This window comes from Bombus pascuorum, chromosome 2 (genome assembly GCF_905332965.1).
Source record: "Bombus pascuorum chromosome 2, iyBomPasc1.1, whole genome shotgun sequence".
Lineage (NCBI taxonomy): Eukaryota > Metazoa > Arthropoda > Insecta > Hymenoptera > Apidae > Bombus > Bombus pascuorum.
This window is the reverse complement of record NC_083489.1, coordinates 17,343,116-17,360,793: the sequence shown is the minus strand read 5'-3', so window position 1 is coordinate 17,360,793 and position 17,678 is coordinate 17,343,116. Positions and strand designations below refer to the sequence as shown.

Below are 17,678 nucleotides of genomic sequence, written 5' to 3'. Positions count from 1 at the left end.
GTCGCGCTTAACGTCAACCGTCGCTTCGTCGAAACGATGAAAGTTGTTCGACCGTTCTTTTCATTCCCACGCGGGGCAATTGCAAAGTTAAGCTCTGATTTCACTCTCCTTCGAGTGTTGTTGCTCGATGGATTAAAAAGTTTGACGCGCGTCGTTCCACTCGTTGCAGCGTGCGCGGTACAGCGGTGGCAGTTCGCTTGAGTCGGTCGTCGGTGAAATTACCTCGCAAGAATCACAAACTTTCAATTGACTTTTCAAGGTTCCGAATTAAGCGTTTAGCGACGGAAGCGCGCAAGTTGGCGAAGGATCGCGCGGTGCAATCGCCTCGCGGTCTGCCGTTGCCGACGACAGCTATGAAGCTGGCGACTCAACGTACCACGTGCGCAAGGAAATTAATTAACACGTCGCGCGTGATTGCTCACGCGTTCGTGCACCGTATCCTACCGTGCAAGTTCACGGTGTCGTTAAACTGGTCGTTATCGAGCCGCAGAGATCGCGCGTTTAACCGGCTCTCACTCGATACACATCCACACCTGATGGATTTTCATTTTCCTCGTAGCATCTAAAATTAGTGCGATCGCGTACGACCGCTGCCGATAGGCACGTGGCGCATTATAGAGGCCACGTGTTACGACGCGCGATTCCCGCCAAATATTGTCCAAATTTTCAAACAGGCAACTTTTAAACGTTTTATCGCGTGCGTTAACGTCGCTCGAGATAAAACAACGCGACGAAATTCGGAATAGAAAATTACTACTTTCCTGGTGACAAAGTGGGTCGAAATTAATCGTTTCGTCTTAGAAGATGCGTTGTGTAGCGTTAAGCCGGTTAAACTTAGATTCAGACAAAATTACCCTTCGGCTATCTTCGAACGAGAAACAGTTCCGAGAACAAGACGATAGAACAACGCTGCGATTTCATTCGTCAAATGCAGCTAGTATTATCCCGGTATTTTCGGATCAAAGGAACGACTATAAACCGGAAACTCTTGAGAAAAACAATGGAAAAGAACCAAGTTCCGTGGATTGAAGCTTCAAGGCTGATAAAATTAAGCCTATGAATTATACCGGCTACAAGAGAGCTTTCCTCGGCATGAAAACTATTTTATGGATGATACTAATTCGAGAGAAAGACCATGATCTTAGAGTCTCGCTCCTCGCGGATATTAATACTCTGACTGCCACGTTGGTCATATTATGACCGGCTACGGTTTCTCCTGTGACGCCATGGTGGTCATTGGTGACCGAAGCGCTTGAACTTCTTACAATTGTAAAAATTGAATGAAAATTGACAGTTGGGGCATTTTGAATATAACCGATAAATTGAAGATACTTTGAAATAAAAAGTGCCCCGTTGAACGATTAAATGTTTTTATTAGAACGTCAATAAAAAAAAAAAATGAGAACAAATGTTGCATCTAACTGTACACTGTGTTAAAACACTTTAAACATAAATGTGGCCCATCGATACAATCTGGACGATATGTGGTCACCTTTTTGTTCCGATTCTTAGCAATTTTTCATCCTAACTGTTTAACATTTTTTTATAGCACCCTCTGCAAATTTTCGTGCCAGGTACGCTTGCGCTTCTTTCTTCTGCGTTTCGTGTCGCGATCTTTGTCGAATAAATATATTTGACGGCTCTGGTGAATGGCACTGTGTAAGGTGCGTTGCGAGTACCATTCTAAAATCTGATACCTCGATTTTTGTTTTTATTGCTTGTTTATAGAGTATCATCGCGTTTGAAATTGGTGTATTTAAGAATAACTCTAAAGCTAGTTTTATATACCACTCGAGGGTTCTTCTATGTGGTGTAGAAAATGCTATCATTTGATTTGATAAATCTGCAGCACATTTCCTCTGTTGTAATCTACCACTACCATTGGTTTATCAGAAACATAATCTTTTTTGCGGACCTCTATCATTTCAGCCGAATGTTTCGTCAAAATCATAAAAATAATCATAATGCTGTTTACTAATATCTTTTACGCGTTTCAACAATATACTCTGCACGTTTTGCTTACGACGAAATAACAAATGCGAATGGTTTGTTGAAATAAACGAAGACTTGTTACAATATGTCGCTATCAACTGTTACCAAGGTGCCACGGTCACCCGTGACCACCAATAAGATAAGTGATCCATTCGGGAGGAATGTCGTCTTACATCTTCAATTTATTATTATTTTGCCATTACATGTTTTGAATAATAAAAATACTCCCGTGGCGTCCTGAAGGAAACATGTGATTTCGGCGTGGCAGACAAAATGTTGTTTATTCTCTGCGACTAATATTTCCCGCGATAGCATAACGCGCCTTGTTTCTCTATCGTTTAGGCGATCAACGGTAACGAAAACTTGAAATCATCGTCGAGGAATGCTTCTTTCGTCGTTCCACGTGCTCGTTTACGCGGTCGTCCGCGTTCCTCGAGTCTCATCTGCCCGTAGCGAGCAGGTCGTCGCGAAGAGCGAGCAAGTCAAATAGGAGAAACAAAACGGCACTTGTGACTCGCGTCAGAAATAAATGCGCGAAGAGCAATAAGTGTCGTCCTTGAAACGTTGCGCGGCTCTTTGAAGAACGTAGCCGCCGATGTGATGGTGTTTCAAGCACGGGTCGCAAAGTAGACGAGCGTCTCACGAACATGCATTTTGCATTTGTTAAGAAAAGGAGTAAAGCAACGTAACGAATACGGCGCATTGGAACACGCGCTTCAAGAAATTTGGTTTTTCCATGCGATTCGAGGCGAGTGTCGTGCGATTCAACGGACTGCTCGACGTCTCATGTTAAATGGTTATTGACCTGCGACCGTCAGCAATCAGGCCAATCAGCCGGCACGAGCTTGTCCCGCTTTTCCAATCGATGCCGAAGTTCAACGTAAAACCGCGGTGAAACGATAATCCGCGCGCTTCTATCTCTTCGATTCCGAGTCTAATCAGTTTAAATTCGTATCTTGTATGTTTGTAGCGGTCCAATGGTATTTCGAAAGGAAATGCCTTCGTTCCGTGCAGATAAACACTAGGAATTATGAAAATCGTGTGCGAGTCGAACTCTTGAACTTTATTCTTTGCTACGAATGGTAAGTGTTGGAGCTTTCGAAGCGAGAATTCGCAATCGAATGTCTCGACGCCCGTTATCAGCGATTTGGTCGTTGCTCGAAAAATAAAACGCCTATCTCGGTTCTCTGCTCGCTGTCGCAACCACGCCCGATGCGAAATCTCTAATTTCTCTGGAACGTGTTGCTCGACGCGAACGACATGTTCGTTGGATGCGTTGCGTAAGCTGGCGAGTTTAAATGCAGACGCGCGTTCATCATCTCCGCTGATGATTTCCATGTTTCACGGACGTAAATTCCGAGTCATGAGATCGCCCGTAGTAGCTACCGAGAAACGTTTTGCAGCGCATTAAGATAAACATTTCTGCACGTTTATTTTGCATCTGCGACGTGCCACGTCGCGCAAATCCACCCGTCGACGATGGAAAAGAAAAAAAGGATGAAATGCGACACGTCGACTTTGGAATTTCTACTAGAATTCCATCGGCGCAAATCGATATTCGCGTTAACGCTCGCTGGCAAGAAGCGATTTCACGCCATCCGTCTCCAATTACATACCAACTAAGCTGTCGAATTTATCAGCAGACGATCAACAAACCCAACGAACATCTCTCTCGTCATCTTAACCGAACGAACGCGATACTTGCCTGCTAGTCTGGTGATATTCCTATGGAAATTTAAAGTCGACTAATGTTTCTCTGTTACGTCGAAACACATTGAAAATAAAAAATGTACATTTTATTTCGTTTGAAACCGCGTGGAAGGTGTCATTCAATTATCGTTTGCCTGTATTTTCACGCAATGATTGAAACACAGATCGATCGCATACACTGGTCTGTGCAAGTGACCGATCACTGCTCTATTTTTTTTTTTTTTTTAATAATTTCCCAAATTACAGTAATAACAACGACAGCGACTTGCGATGAAAGTTCAAATTGAATCGCCTCTGAGCGAGCTTTTATCGTGTTGCCTGTTTTCGTGCTACAAATTTTGCTGTTTCGATTGCCGATTTTCGTCGGTAGTTTCAGCGAAAAATGAGAATCGACGAGAAGAAGAGAATTTAAAGTTACCGAAACTCGACATTTAAATGCGTGTAAAGTTTCAGGAACGGACAACCGATAAGCCGATGAAACTGAAGAAATTCCATAAGCGGCGGTGTGGCGATCTAACGTTAAAATCGTTTTAACGCGGTAAACGATAAACCGAGCGAGTTACATATCGTCCCCTTTCCTCCCTCTTAAGTCTCAGGCCGCGCATTGTTCGATGGATAGATCGGTGCCGAGAAGCACTTACGCAAGGCCAGAAGCCGTAAATTCGATTACAAGACCGGTGTGAATCGTAGGCGCAGTGTCATAAAGGTCGATCACGCGGCAACGTCCCTCGGAAAGGTGGTCAGCTTTTATGGCAGTATGCTGCTGCATATCTGTCTGTCGAAAGAAGATCCATTCGATGGTAACAGCTCCCGCAACCATCAAGGTGACTACTCTTTTATTCTTCGTTTTCCCTGTCATTCGAAACGGTTTACAAACCGTTTCGCGCTTTGCCTAACACTAGAACTACTACCATACCAGTCAAATGGACTGGTTTTACAATTTTATTTTAAAATTCCTACTTCATGTTATATTTTTTCCCCCAATGATGTAATGACTTTCGCAACGATAACTAAAAGAATAATATAATAAATTATAGAATAATATAATAATATATTTATATTATATTCTATTTATTAATATATTATATTATTCATATTTATTACATTAATAAATAAGGGTAATATAATAATATATTTATTTTGTTTTTTATGTATTTAAACAAAAAATAATTTTGTATCAAGGCTGCTTATACCAATACCAGTCAAAATGACTGGTTCTACAATTTTATAAATGTGTCGACTCTCGTTTAGGGATGATGGATTAATAATACCAAAAATGTACTTCATAACATGGAATTGCTTCTGTAAGAAAGTAATAAATCAATAAATATAAAAATATTCTATTATTACGTATTTTTTAAAGTCCAGTCATTTTGGTTAATTTTGGTAGAAATAGCTTCGCGTTTACTATCGGTAGTTCTATAGCGCTAATCTCTATCGAACTGTTCAGTTTTCTTCGTCCCTTCTGTTATTGTTTTCGCGCCTGCTGTTCTTCCTGCGTCCTCCAAGGACTTTAGTCGTCAATTTCGCTGACACTTGATACTTTTGATATTCTTGTCTTTGTTTATTTATTTATTTATCGTGCTTAATTTCTCGAGTATGTTTCTTTGCGATTGCGAATGGTTTCCTGGTGTCATCGCGGGTCTTCTATTATCGTCACAGGCCTTGGTAAAGTCCAAGGTCTAGAGGCTACGTACATAGATTTAGGTGTGTGGACCAAATTCCGTTTGCAAAGGCGTATCTTAAAACGCCACAATTGCCTGCAGCCAACCAATCACCAGGGTTTAAAGGGTTAGCTCGATATGTTGCGCTGGCTCGTCGCTTTAAGCCGCGAACGTTCCCGGTTACCAGATATTTTCCTTGTCGTCATCTTAACCAAAGGAACACGATACTCGCCTGCTATCGAATATTCCTATAGAAATGTGAAATCGACGAATGTTTCTCTGTTACGTCGAAACACGAGCAAGATAAAAAAATATACATTTTATTTTTATTTTATTTATTTGAAGTTTGGTAGAAATTTATCGCAAAGAGGTTCTATACGTTCTGCTACGACTACGTCAGGGAAATCAGTGAGAAACTGATTGCAATAATCGAGTAACGGACTGTATGTAATAAAGGTGCAGCACAAAAGATTGTTAAGAAGGTCAGGTCGATAAATGAGAACACGGATGGTCGGAGAAACGTTATTTTTAACCAGCCAGCTCTTTCGTACTCTTTGTGTCCGATAGGAAACGGCAAGTCCGCGACCACAAGAAGAGTCGGGAAGGCGCCGCAAAGGAAACAAGAGTAAGCTGAGCCGCGAGATTAGCTGCAGCTGAGAATTATTAACGCGTTACGTTGATCGCTGAATCGGTCGAACATACGTATGGAATTACGCTGACTGTGCGAGCTTTCGTCCACGTATCGGAATACAAGGAATGCCACGGTTGCCGAGGGAACGTTCAATCGCGAAGCAGGCGTGACATAGGTCAACGAGCTCTCGAATCGAGTCGCTAGTTATTTTTAAATATCGACGTCCACCGAACGTACCTTTGCTCTGGCCGACCTTCGCGTTCATCCCACGAGGAAGGAAACGCCTCCGTCCGGCTACTATCGTCTCCACCAAGCTAACGCTAACGCGGCTTAAATCGTTGACGATCGATAACTCGCAATATCCACGGTTAACCTCGTGGACGATCGGTAACTCGCAACATCCACGGTTAACCTGATGGACGATCGAGTGCGTGGTCGAGGACGTCAGCACGCAGACCTGACCTATTGGAACGCGATAACGGCAGCCTATCGATCGCAGCTCGATGTCCGGCGAGAAATTGAATTCGCTTTAGCCGAGTTTCGATCATCCGAACGAGTTAAACTTGTCGTTCGAACTTTCCATCGATCGGATTCTCGCGTCGAATCGTATCGAGTCGGAGGCGATTCTGGCTTTCTCAGTCGTCTCGAAAGACTCTTCCGAAATGGTAAAAATTCTTTCTACTCGCAGAGCGACGGTGTCTTTCGGAGGGGAAGAAACACGCATTCCCCGAAGCCACAAATAACAAACGCCGCATCGATTTTCACGCAACTTTTCTCTGTGCTTGGAGAGAGGTCAGAGAAGAGGGAGACAGAGTGGTACGAGTTTGTAGGTTCAGGTTCAAGGTCGCGGCAGCAGGAACCAAGATACGTGTGCGTGCGAACGTGAGTACAGGCCGTAGCGAGCGGTGGACGAGGAGGAAGCCCGGTCGATGCTGGAAAACCTCTTTCCTTCCACTTTTCCCGACGACGATGGCGCAGCGCCACCTCGGCCACATGCCAGCCACCCCTTTCTCGCTTCGCGGCGCCTCGTCTCCGCGCTACGACCGATCCGCCGCTGTAATTCCAACGTTTCCAATCCTCCGTAGACGAACACTGGACAAACAATTATTTCTACTGTTTACTACGTCTTCGTGGTAGAGTCGTGCAATTTTTCGCGCTACGTACGAAACGAGGATTCGTATTGCACGCGTAACACTTTGCCATTCTCTGTGGTTAAATATAAATTGTTCGATGAAATCGATGTTGATTTATTGCTCGGTAGTTTCCTCTTCGCTGACACTCGATGCACGGATTCTGCAAAAGCGTGGGCTCGTTCCGGAAATAACGGAAACCTTTCGGGGCGGAGCATCGAGGCAGATTCTTTGATCGGTCGTAATTCACGTCGTGATGTCTATCGACTTGATAATTTATCAGGTCGTGGCTGTGTAACCGATGAGATCGATCAATAATGCAGCCGCTGCTTTTCGTTAGCTTCGGTGGTCGACATGGACGCGCGTGACGAACGTCCAGTCTCCTTGCGACTTGCAACTTGTTCGATACTTTGGATGATTCGCGACCGACGAACGACGCTTTCAAATTGAAGCGCCATTCGAAGCGACTCGAATCGACACGCAGAAGCAGGTTGTCGGGGAAACTCGTGGCAGACGAGATCGAGCTGACATGCCCTCGTTGGTCGATAAGCTGCCGCTACGACCTAGGCCTCGGCGAAGTTGCGCTGGTCCGGTTCGCGTCTCTGCCAGCTGCATCGCCAGCTGACAGCTTCTCTCTCTCTCTCTCTCTGTCTTGCTTTCTCTGGCCCGTTGGCTGAAGCTCTCCTCGGCCACCCCTCCTTGTTCCTCCCTCTCGCCATTTCCTGCTTCTTGCCATCTACTTTCATCGGTTCGCGGAGGAGCCCCTTCAGGGCTACATTTCACGGCCGACTGACACTTGTTGCATCCACAGCGTCCACCAATGGCCGGCCGTTTTTCCGTACGCTCCTCTCCGACGCTGGTCGAAAAATCCGCCGCCTCCTGGGGGACGTGGCGAACCTATTGGGTTGGCAACTAAGTGATTGTGCATTTTGTCAATAGCGCCTAATGACAAAATCCGCAATCACTTAGTTGCCAATCCAATAGCTCCTACATTGCCAAGGTCGGCAACGAAACGTCCATCGTCCGACCAACTTTACGACGCACGGTAGCTTTCCTCAGCAACGAACGAGCGGAGATAATTTTACCGCGAAAACCACGACCTTCTTAACGCAACGTTCTCGAGCAGCGATCGAAACGACACCGTTTCCAACCCACAGCCACTGGCTTGCAGCGTGGCGTGTGAGAATTCCACGTAGGATCGCGAGATCCGCGAGATCGTTGTAGCCGCTGTGGTCCCGTCCCGGGAGCAGCGCGCGATCCGAGTCGCAGGGAGAAGGGTAACCTTCCGAAGGATCCGTCGTGTGGCCGCGACGTATGGGGTAGATATCGACCGGCGGAGATACTCCCCGCTGCCCACCCCTAACAGCGCGGGCATCCCCTCCACGTAGGATGTGCGGCTCTCTGTCTGACGCTCGGTGGTTGCGCTACCCTCTCCGTCAGTTTGGATTTTCGAGCTGTAAGCACGAGCCGAGCGAGCGAGTGTCACTTCGGCCCGGAATGCCATGCCCGAGGCCGCCGCTAATTCCTCCGGGAAGTCGTTCCTTCAACGGGCATCGGGCAAAGTTCTCCGTTGGTTACGCCGCTCCCTGCGGACCAGCCATCAGGTGATATCTGTGGCACGGTCGTGCCAGTGTCTGCGTGTGGACGCGAGCCAACCGGTGCACCTGATCCCCAACACTTGGCGTACACCAGATCTCGTCGGTGAAATCGTTTGCCTTTTCGATCGCGGCGTTCCCTCCTTTCAGACGTGTTCGTTAGAACTCGAGATTGACGCGTCGTAAGTGCACTCGTTCGCCCGATACCTTTTTTCCTCGTCCAGCCACCCGATGCCAATGCTTGGCCAAACGTCGTTGCAGCATGTAGCAATCGTCGGATCGAGCTGTTCTGTGACGTGTCTCGACCAGTTGGGCTGCTTGCAAATTGTCCTCTAACGAACATAGTTCCGAGTGTTGCAACGACTCGATCAACCGCCACCGACCATGTTTTAGTGATCTCGAGTGGCGAGTTTCTTTTCTTATGTTGCGTTACTGGATTATCGGATAATCGGAGATAATCCGACATAATTCGAGCGTAGCAAGACCCGGGCAGAAGCTGGGACAGAAACGGTGCAGCATCCTCGGCAGAAACAACCGTTTCGCTTTCGTGATTTACGCAGTGCACGAAACGCGTGCATTGAATCGAACGTCGTTGCCAGCTGCGGCTCTTCGCCATACGTTAGCCGATGTTGGCGGTCGTTAACGACAGCTGAGCGCTGCCTCGCTGGCGGAATTAATTTCACGTTTCTCCGTTAATAGCTATTCCGCCGTTTCCCCGCTTTAATTCCTCGCACTCTAATTCCCATTATCGTAAAAGGGTTCGAGCATAAAGCAAACGAAAGGAAGACGAGGAAGAGTGGAAACCAAGTGCACCAGTGAAAGGGAATTCCGCTCTGCCATTCAAATATCTCGGTTTCGTCCTGAAAGTAAATCGCTTGGTACGCGAGTCGCCAGCCAGCCAGTTTCCTTCGTATCTCACTGGTAATCGGGAATAAACTTTTCGTAATCGCGAGTAACATTTTCCAACAATGTGACGCTGTGTTGCCTTTGGAAGAATCGCGCGAGAAACAACCGAGTCTTTTCTTTCTTTTTTTCTTTTTTTTTTTTTTCATTTTAAGGAATTTGCATCGAAAGTAAAAGGGTGATTCCTGTTTCGAGACAGGAGATCGATGACATTAGGTTGGACCGATCCGATCGTCAACGTGGTTCTTTTCTTAGACGCGCGTAGGTTCGATGGCTTTGATGGGAAACGATCAAAATTTTCCTCGCGCCACAGGGTCTTTGACACAAAACGATTTCGTAACGGCGGTGACGAGGGATGAACTCGAGTGCATCGTTTATCGAAGCGTTCGCTCGAAAAATTTCAAACAAAGTTTTCACGGTTCCGCCTGAAACCGGTTTTTCAACTTGATCGATCGTTTTCTCACCTCGTTCCTACACACCACAGTCTCTTTCTCTGTTGTTTCCCTTTTGCAAACTCGGAATCGTTTTGCCGGCTGGATCCGTCCAACGTACCGATCTCCGTCCCTTTCGATCGACCCTTTCTTTCCTCGTACGTACACGTTGTAACGACGTTTAACGGAGAAAAACGTTGCAAAGCTGTCACGATATTAGCTCGTTGAGAGTAAGCGTCGTTACTGCAAGGTGTTGAGCTCTCACCTTCCGAATAGATCGATGTTATGCAACTACCTGTAACGAAACCAACGATGGGCTGGTCGTTCGTTGAACGTAGCGAACTCGTTAAAAAGAAAGTTGATCGGCAGCAAGTTGATAAGAATTTGACGAAATGCGAACGTCTACCTGTTCAAATGGAAATCACGTTCGACGTTGAATCGGATAGAAACGAACTCGTCAACTCGGTCGTGTTTTCTCGGCTACGGCGAAACGGCAAAGAGACGATTTATTAGAAACAGCTGGATTTGAAATAATATTGTTGTTGTTTTTGTATCAGGTCGACGGCCATGGCGCGGAAACGGGACCGGAGCTCGACGAGGAAATGGAGAAGGTCTTCGCGATGGACACCGGAGAGAAGTTCGACGTAGCCCTGCTCGGTTCACCCTCCGAATCGGCTGGATCCGATCGAGATCGAGAACGAGGACCATCGTCGCGATATGGAGATCGCGACTTCAACCGTACGTGATCCCATATCCTGTGAAACCTTCGTTCGTATCGAAATTCCGTTTATTGGCTTGGCAACTAAGTGATTGCGGATTTTGTCAATACCACCTAATGACAAAGTCCGCAATCACTTAGTTGCCAAGCCAATACTTTACGCTGCCACGATTTCACCAGCGAAACGTACGCAGCTTTTGTAGCTTTTGCACGTAACTCGCGATGGCAATAATTCATCGTTTCCGATTCCGGCACACAGAAAACAGTTACGTAAATCAATTTTTCTCGCGGTCCAAGGTTAAAACAATACTGCTATACCGCAACATTATTTATACTTTTATATAATATTGCCACGAGATTCTTGCGTCTTTTTATTCCTATTTTATTTCCCGATTAATTCGTACGTGTGTCGTAAATCAAAGATGTTGTACGTATATTTTACGGGGATTACGCGACAGTGGGATGTTAGGGCAATCGCTTAACCAAACTACCAACACCTTTGCTCGCGTAAAAGCGTATTCGTTCGATGGTTTTATTGCAGAGCATCGGAAAAGAAGCTATCCCCATCCGCACATGCCCTTGAAAAGCCTTCATTCCAGGTCTATGCGACGACACCTTTCACCGTAAGTCATCCTCCGATAAGAGAAATCGAAATGCCTCGTTGACAACGACGGCGTCTTACGTTTACGTACGAATCGTATTGCGAGCTTCGCGATTTCACTTAAGTTAAACTCTCAGTTCACTTTGAGTTAAAATAGCAATTAAATGGCCAAGTAAAATAGTGAAGGAAATGGCGCGTGTTTCGTGTCTACAGCGAAGGATCCACGACGGAAGTTGGCCCAGAAGAAGAGAACGGCCAGGTGTTGACAGGAAATGGCGGTGGACAAGAAACGGATACGATGGACAACGGATTGTACTCGTCGAGCGTGCACAACGTGGATGAAGAGACGACCGAAGAAACGGAGAACGTAGCGAGCAGCGAGAGCGAGGCGCCGATCTCGGAGAGGGCTGCTTCCGGTATCAGTGACAGTCCCACCATAGGCAGTCCGCGAGTACAATTCGAAAAAATCAAAGAAGAGGAGGTGCCTACCTTCAAAAGGGACGAGATACCGAGCGTCGGTGTAGCTGTGAACCACGACGAAGATCGCAAGTGTCGGAGGCATCAAAAACACGAGCACAAGTAAGTCGTAATCGTGGAATATGGATGAATTTGTAACGTCGGAATTGTAACACAGGTAAAAGAGGTTGATGGAAAATAAAAAGGCTGGATTTTGTGGAAAGACGAACAGAGAAAAATCGACAGAGATCATCCGTTAAAACGTCGGAGGAATTGACGATAATTTGCTCGTAACAACCGATCCGAACGTTCTTGGCTAATTTTCATAAGGCACGAAAGCCGGTTCAACGTCGTCGTGTACATAGTATTTCAGCAATTACGTACACGAAAGCATCAAACGCGATTGTCCCGCGTTACCGCCAAAGAAATTAGTCGGAACGCAAACGCGACGATTTTCATATCGCATTTGTAAGCTCGGATTGCTCGGTTAATAACGACGATATGTGTCATGTAGTCGATGTCAACGACCAAACAAACGCCGTCCATACCGTCCTATTTCTGTATTCTTCGGCACAGTTGCGTAGTTATCTAGGCGCGTGCAAATTGCTGCATATATTCGCCAACTATGTTGTACCGCACGTGTCTTTCAAATCGAGAGAAAAACCCGGACGTTGAATGCTATTGGTAGGAGCGGATATTCGATTCTTTGATTAATGTACCGAGAAAGAGAGAACAACGCGAAACGAGCGAGGGTGGGGACATTTCGGCGCGCTTTCAGCGTTAGACGGTTGTATGACATAATATTTAGCGGAAGGAATCGCGAACCAATTTGCAATTATTGTCTAATGCCATGGCCTTCGGCCAGAGTTTCACGCAGACTTTGCGAGCGCCCAACAACAGTCTGTTGCTTGAGGCCACTGTCTTCGTGCTGTTCTAATTAATCCGATCGCGTCTTCGTGTCACGGTGACCGTAGTGCTACGTATGTAACGATTTCTTCTTTCTTCCGCCATGTCCTTGGATTTCGATTATCGTCCGGACCGCTACACCCTGCACATCGGTCGTGTGGAACAAATGAAAAAGTACTTGTTTGAGTTTCCGTTAACATACGATAGACGTGCGTGCGAACGCTTCGGCACATCTCATCGATTTTCTAGTCTGATTTCATCAATATATACGCACTATATATATATAGTGCAGCGCTATTAAAGATTCGCAGCGTTTCGAATACTCTGCAGAAACGCAGTTTACACGTGTCACAATCACGCACCCACTCTTTAAATATCAGGTGATGAATACTTGTCCCGCAACTAACGCTTGCTCTTGATTTGTGCCGATGACGAGATAGACCAACTGCCAGCACAAAGCACGAAAACAGTTCTGGCACGCGTACTTCGAGTTAACGAAATAGACGTTATTCGTAGCTGCGCTTGTCTCTTGACGAAACATAAATCACATTTGCTCTAACCCTGACCGACGATCGCGATATAACAGCAGCGCACATGCGACGCAGTCGTCATCGATGGTGGTGGCAGAACGTAACAAATTGGTTGAATTGTACGTTACAGAAGACATCATCACAAGTCGCGCAAGTACTCGCTCCAAGAGGACCCGCAATGGAGGAAGCGATCGGGAGCCGGCCTCCCGGATGGCTCGGGCGTGTTCACCAGGAGAGTGAGCGTGCAACCGGAAGAGGCGAGTACCCTGCAGGAATTGGATATCGACGACCTGGAGTCGCACAGAAGCGACGATCCACGGGGAATGAGGCGGCACAAGGCTGCCCATTCGACGGTACAGATTGGCCGCAAAAAGGAAGGCGGCATACCTCACGATACTTTCAAGAAGATGTACGACCATTCGCCTCACGAGGTGTTCGTTCAGCTGGACGAACTATACGGAATGGGCGAGGAAAGAGAATGGAGAGAAACAGCTCGGTGGATCAAATACGAGGAAGACGTCGAGGAAGGCGCGGACAGATGGGGCAGGCCCCACGTAGCCTCTTTGAGCTTCCACTCTCTGCTGAATCTTCGTAGATGCCTGGAGACCGGCGTGGTCCTTCTGGATCTCGAAGAGAAGGATCTCCCCGGTCTGGCGTATAGGGTAGTCGAGCAAATGGTAATCGAGGAGCTGATTCTAGCGGAGGATAGGCCGGTAGTGATGAGAGCTCTGCTTCTCAGGCACAGGCACGTTCACGATCATGATCGTGGCTTCCGATTTGGCGGCAAGCGCAACTATTCCAGCTACACCAGTCTACAGGTAATTGTTCCTGTCACCAGAACCTCCTTTTTACGTTATACTCGTGCGAGCTGCTCGAGCACGGTACGATGCTCTTAAACGATACGTAACAAAAACCTTGCGACGTGTCTCTAGTATCGAATATCGTGTACGGTTCTCGATGTTCGTTTCGTTCCGTGATCGAGACCCGAACGAACGTAGCAATTAGGAAAAAGAGAAGAAACTAGTCGCAACGTTATCGCACGAACGCGTGTTCTAACGTTTCAAAGTCAATAGATCGCTTCTAGCTGCAATATTAACGTGCTCGCTCGATGAACTTTAAACTGTGATATTACTAAAGTTTCCGCTATATAAATAATTGAACGTTGCTAAAGAAACTTTATATCGTGAGAAATAATCAATAGAAATTCGTAGAAGCGGCAGGCCTGACTGACCGTGTGCCCTAATGTTGTTTCCACAGTCCGTCTGTCTGGAGGAAGAGGACGCTGAACGGGAAGCCTCTGAGAACCATGTAACCCAACATGTAAATCTCTCGTTTCCCGACTTACAAACGCAGAATTTTCAACCTTTATCGCTAGTTTACGGCTTGCCCACCATCGATCATATATATAATATATATATATATATTTATATATATATATACATACATATACTATACTTTATATTCTACGTACCGATATTTACGCATTAACATCTTTCGGCATGAACTTACAGGGGAAATGAGTGTGTCTTCCCAATTTTTTCTCGTCGCTTCCCTATCTTCTCCCGTCTGATCATGTGCATCGAGAAAACGTCTCACACGCGGATGCACATGTACATTACGCGGGAGAAATCGTGTCAATGTCCATTTTCATAGATGGCAGAGTATCGATCGCGGCTCGTAAATAGCGTTTCGTATTGTTTACGCGTATAAACAGTAACGCCAATTAGTTTTAGGGAGGATGTTGTAGGAGAATGGCATCTCGCCGTTTAACTCGTAGAACTCTACCTTATTCCGTACGATTTGTATTTAGCGCAACACCTGTAAGTCCATGGGTATATATGTCGTCCCTCCATTGGCTTGCAATTCTTTCTTTTCTTTTCTTTTTTTTTTTTTTTTTACACTTACGTTCGTCGTTCACAACGAGCTTTCTCAATATCCTTCTTTTGGTATTTCGAATACCAAACGTGGATACACTGTTGACACACACAGAGCCAGGACGGTGTAACCATCGTACGCTTGGTCGTTACGTACCGATTGCACTTTCATTCATTGGCATTTCACTTTTCAGATCGATGCTGTTTCTCTTTATTCTGTTTTCTTCCTTTTTAGTAATCTTCTCTTTATTTTTTGTTTTTTTTTTTTTTTTAATTCTTGCCTTCTTCGTTCGGTATGTGTTTCCTTTGTGTCGTTATTGCATTACGTAGAACTGTTTAATGGACCCTTTTACGATTTTGTTCGTTTCTGTACGGATTCTCGCTTAGTATAATACATACCTCTTGAACTTTAAGTAGCATTTTATCCTACGGTATGTATCTCGGATTGTCTGTCAGGGTGTCTGCGATTTTTCCTCGAGCTTAAAACAGAGGCGGAGGGAATGGAACTCGGTACGCGATCCGACAGATCGTTTTGTTAATTGGAAAAGGAAAGGACGATCGCATAGAACACGTCATCCGCCTCTGCGCGAGGAAAATTCTCTCTCGCTTGTCCGATTAGGGACGGAAATCCTTTTTTTGAAAACCTCTGCCTGGTCCAAACGCATCGTATGCATACACTGCAAGTGGCCGGCACGTTGTTCGAACGATTGTAACTTGTATTCCTGTTCCATGTAGAACCTGAACGACACGAAACCAAAGATCGTATCGTCGAACTTGGCCTTGGACAGCAACCACACGGTGGTCGATATGAAGGAGGAGCTGACGTACACGAGCAGCAACGAGGACTTGAAAAAGAGTCACAATGACTACATCTTGAAGAGGATCCCGGCTGGCGCCGAGGCGACGGTCGTGCTGGTCGGCGCGGTCGACTTTCTGGACCAACCGACGATCGCGTTCGTCAGGCTCGCCGAGGGTGTGTTCATTCCATCGATCACGGAAGTCACGATACCAGTAAGATTCATGTTCACGTTGCTGGGGCCGAGGAACGCTGACCTAGATTATCACGAAATCGGTAGATCGATCGCCACGCTGATGGCCAATACGTCGTTCCATAAAGTCGCGTACAAAGCAAACGAGAGACGCGAGCTTCTGTCCGCGATCAATGAATTCCTAGACGATTCGATCGTTCTGCCTCCTGGAGACTGGGAGAGACAGGCGTTGTTACCTTTTAACGAGCTGAAGGCGAAGAGCGAAGCCATCAGGAAGCGGAAGGCCAAAGCGCTCGAGGACAAGACCAAACAGATTCAGAACGAGATGGCTGTGAAGAAAGGTAAGACGACTTTAACGTCCGACCAACGAGATTCAGCGAAAAAGAATAAGCACGCGTGATTTATCTGCGTCTTGTTTGCACAGCTCTTCTTGCCGGCGAAGAAGAGAAGAAACCTCCTGACGACGACGATCCGCTTCGAAGAACCAGACGTCCGTTCGGTTGCCTCATCAACGACATCAAGAGACGCTATCCTTACTATCTGTCTGATTTCACCGATGGCTTGAGTTCGTCTTGCCTCGCAGCGGCTATCTTCATGTACTTTGCAGCCCTCTGCACGGCCATCACGTTCGGTGGCTTGATGAGCGACAAGACACACAACGTTATTGGCATCTCCGAGACATTGATCTCTGGCTCGTGGACCGGGGTGGTGATGGCTCTGTTCTCCACCCAGCCATTGGTCATCATCGGCACGACCGGCCCCTTGTTGCTCTTCGACGAAAGCTTGTACAATTTCTGTCTAGCAAACGGGCTAGAATTTTTGACCGTGAGAGTCTACGTCGGTGCATGGATGGGCATCATAGCCTTGGCGATTGCCTGCGTGGAGGGATCCGTGCTGGTCAGACTCTTCACTCGCTTCACCGAAGAGATCTTCACGGGCTTAATCTCTATTCTTTATATCGTTGAAACGTTTATCAAATTGTACAATTATTTCGTGAAGAATCCGCTGCTAGACGAGTACAGCTTCATCCCCGAGACGAACGAAACGTTTTACGAAGAGTTGAACGTAACAGAGATCAAGGTCGTTTCTCCAAAGACCGGCGAAATAATTAGCATTTTATCGGACAAACCTCAAACTCTGATACCATCGCATAACGCCGCTGGCTTGTTAATGAACCAACCAAACACAGCCTTGATGTGCACTATTTTGTGTCTCGGTACTTTCCTCGGTGCTTATTACCTGCGTATCTTCCGCAACAGTCATTATCTCGGACGAAGTGCTAGAAGAGCTTTCGGTGACTTCGGCGTGCCCATCAGTATTGTCGTATTCGCGTTGATCGATTATCTGGCCAAAGTGAAGACGGAGAAGCTACTGGTTCCGGAGGGTTTAACACCAACTATGCCCAATAGGGATTGGATCGTGTCACCAGCTGGCATACATAAACCTATTCCTCTATGGATGGCCATGGCTTGCATCGTGCCGGCATTGCTGGTCTATATTCTTGTTTTCATGGAGACTCAAATCTCCGAGTAAGTAGCATATTCCCTC

General features: G+C 46.4%; 1 protein-coding gene and 1 pseudogene across 7 annotated transcripts in view; one reads left to right on the top strand and one right to left on the bottom strand.

Annotated features, from left to right (window-relative positions):
- LOC132916699 (band 3 anion transport protein) overlaps positions 1 to 17,678 on the top strand; it is a 43,762-nt gene that overhangs the window by 22,913 nt on the left and 3,171 nt on the right. For 3 of the 7 annotated variants that reach the window (XM_060976928.1, XM_060976931.1, XM_060976930.1), the window contains exons 3-9: positions 10,614 to 10,794; positions 11,316 to 11,397; positions 11,589 to 11,954; positions 13,398 to 14,085; positions 14,525 to 14,587; positions 15,877 to 16,471; positions 16,555 to 17,659. In XM_060976928.1, the coding sequence (XP_060832911.1) occupies positions 10,614 to 10,794; positions 11,316 to 11,397; positions 11,589 to 11,954; positions 13,398 to 14,085; positions 14,525 to 14,587; positions 15,877 to 16,471; positions 16,555 to 17,659 (3,080 nt within the window). The other 4 variants (XM_060976927.1, XM_060976934.1, XM_060976933.1 and 1 more) reach the window with 4 other exon arrangements.
- LOC132904627 (uncharacterized) lies at positions 4,401 to 6,992 on the bottom strand (annotated as a pseudogene).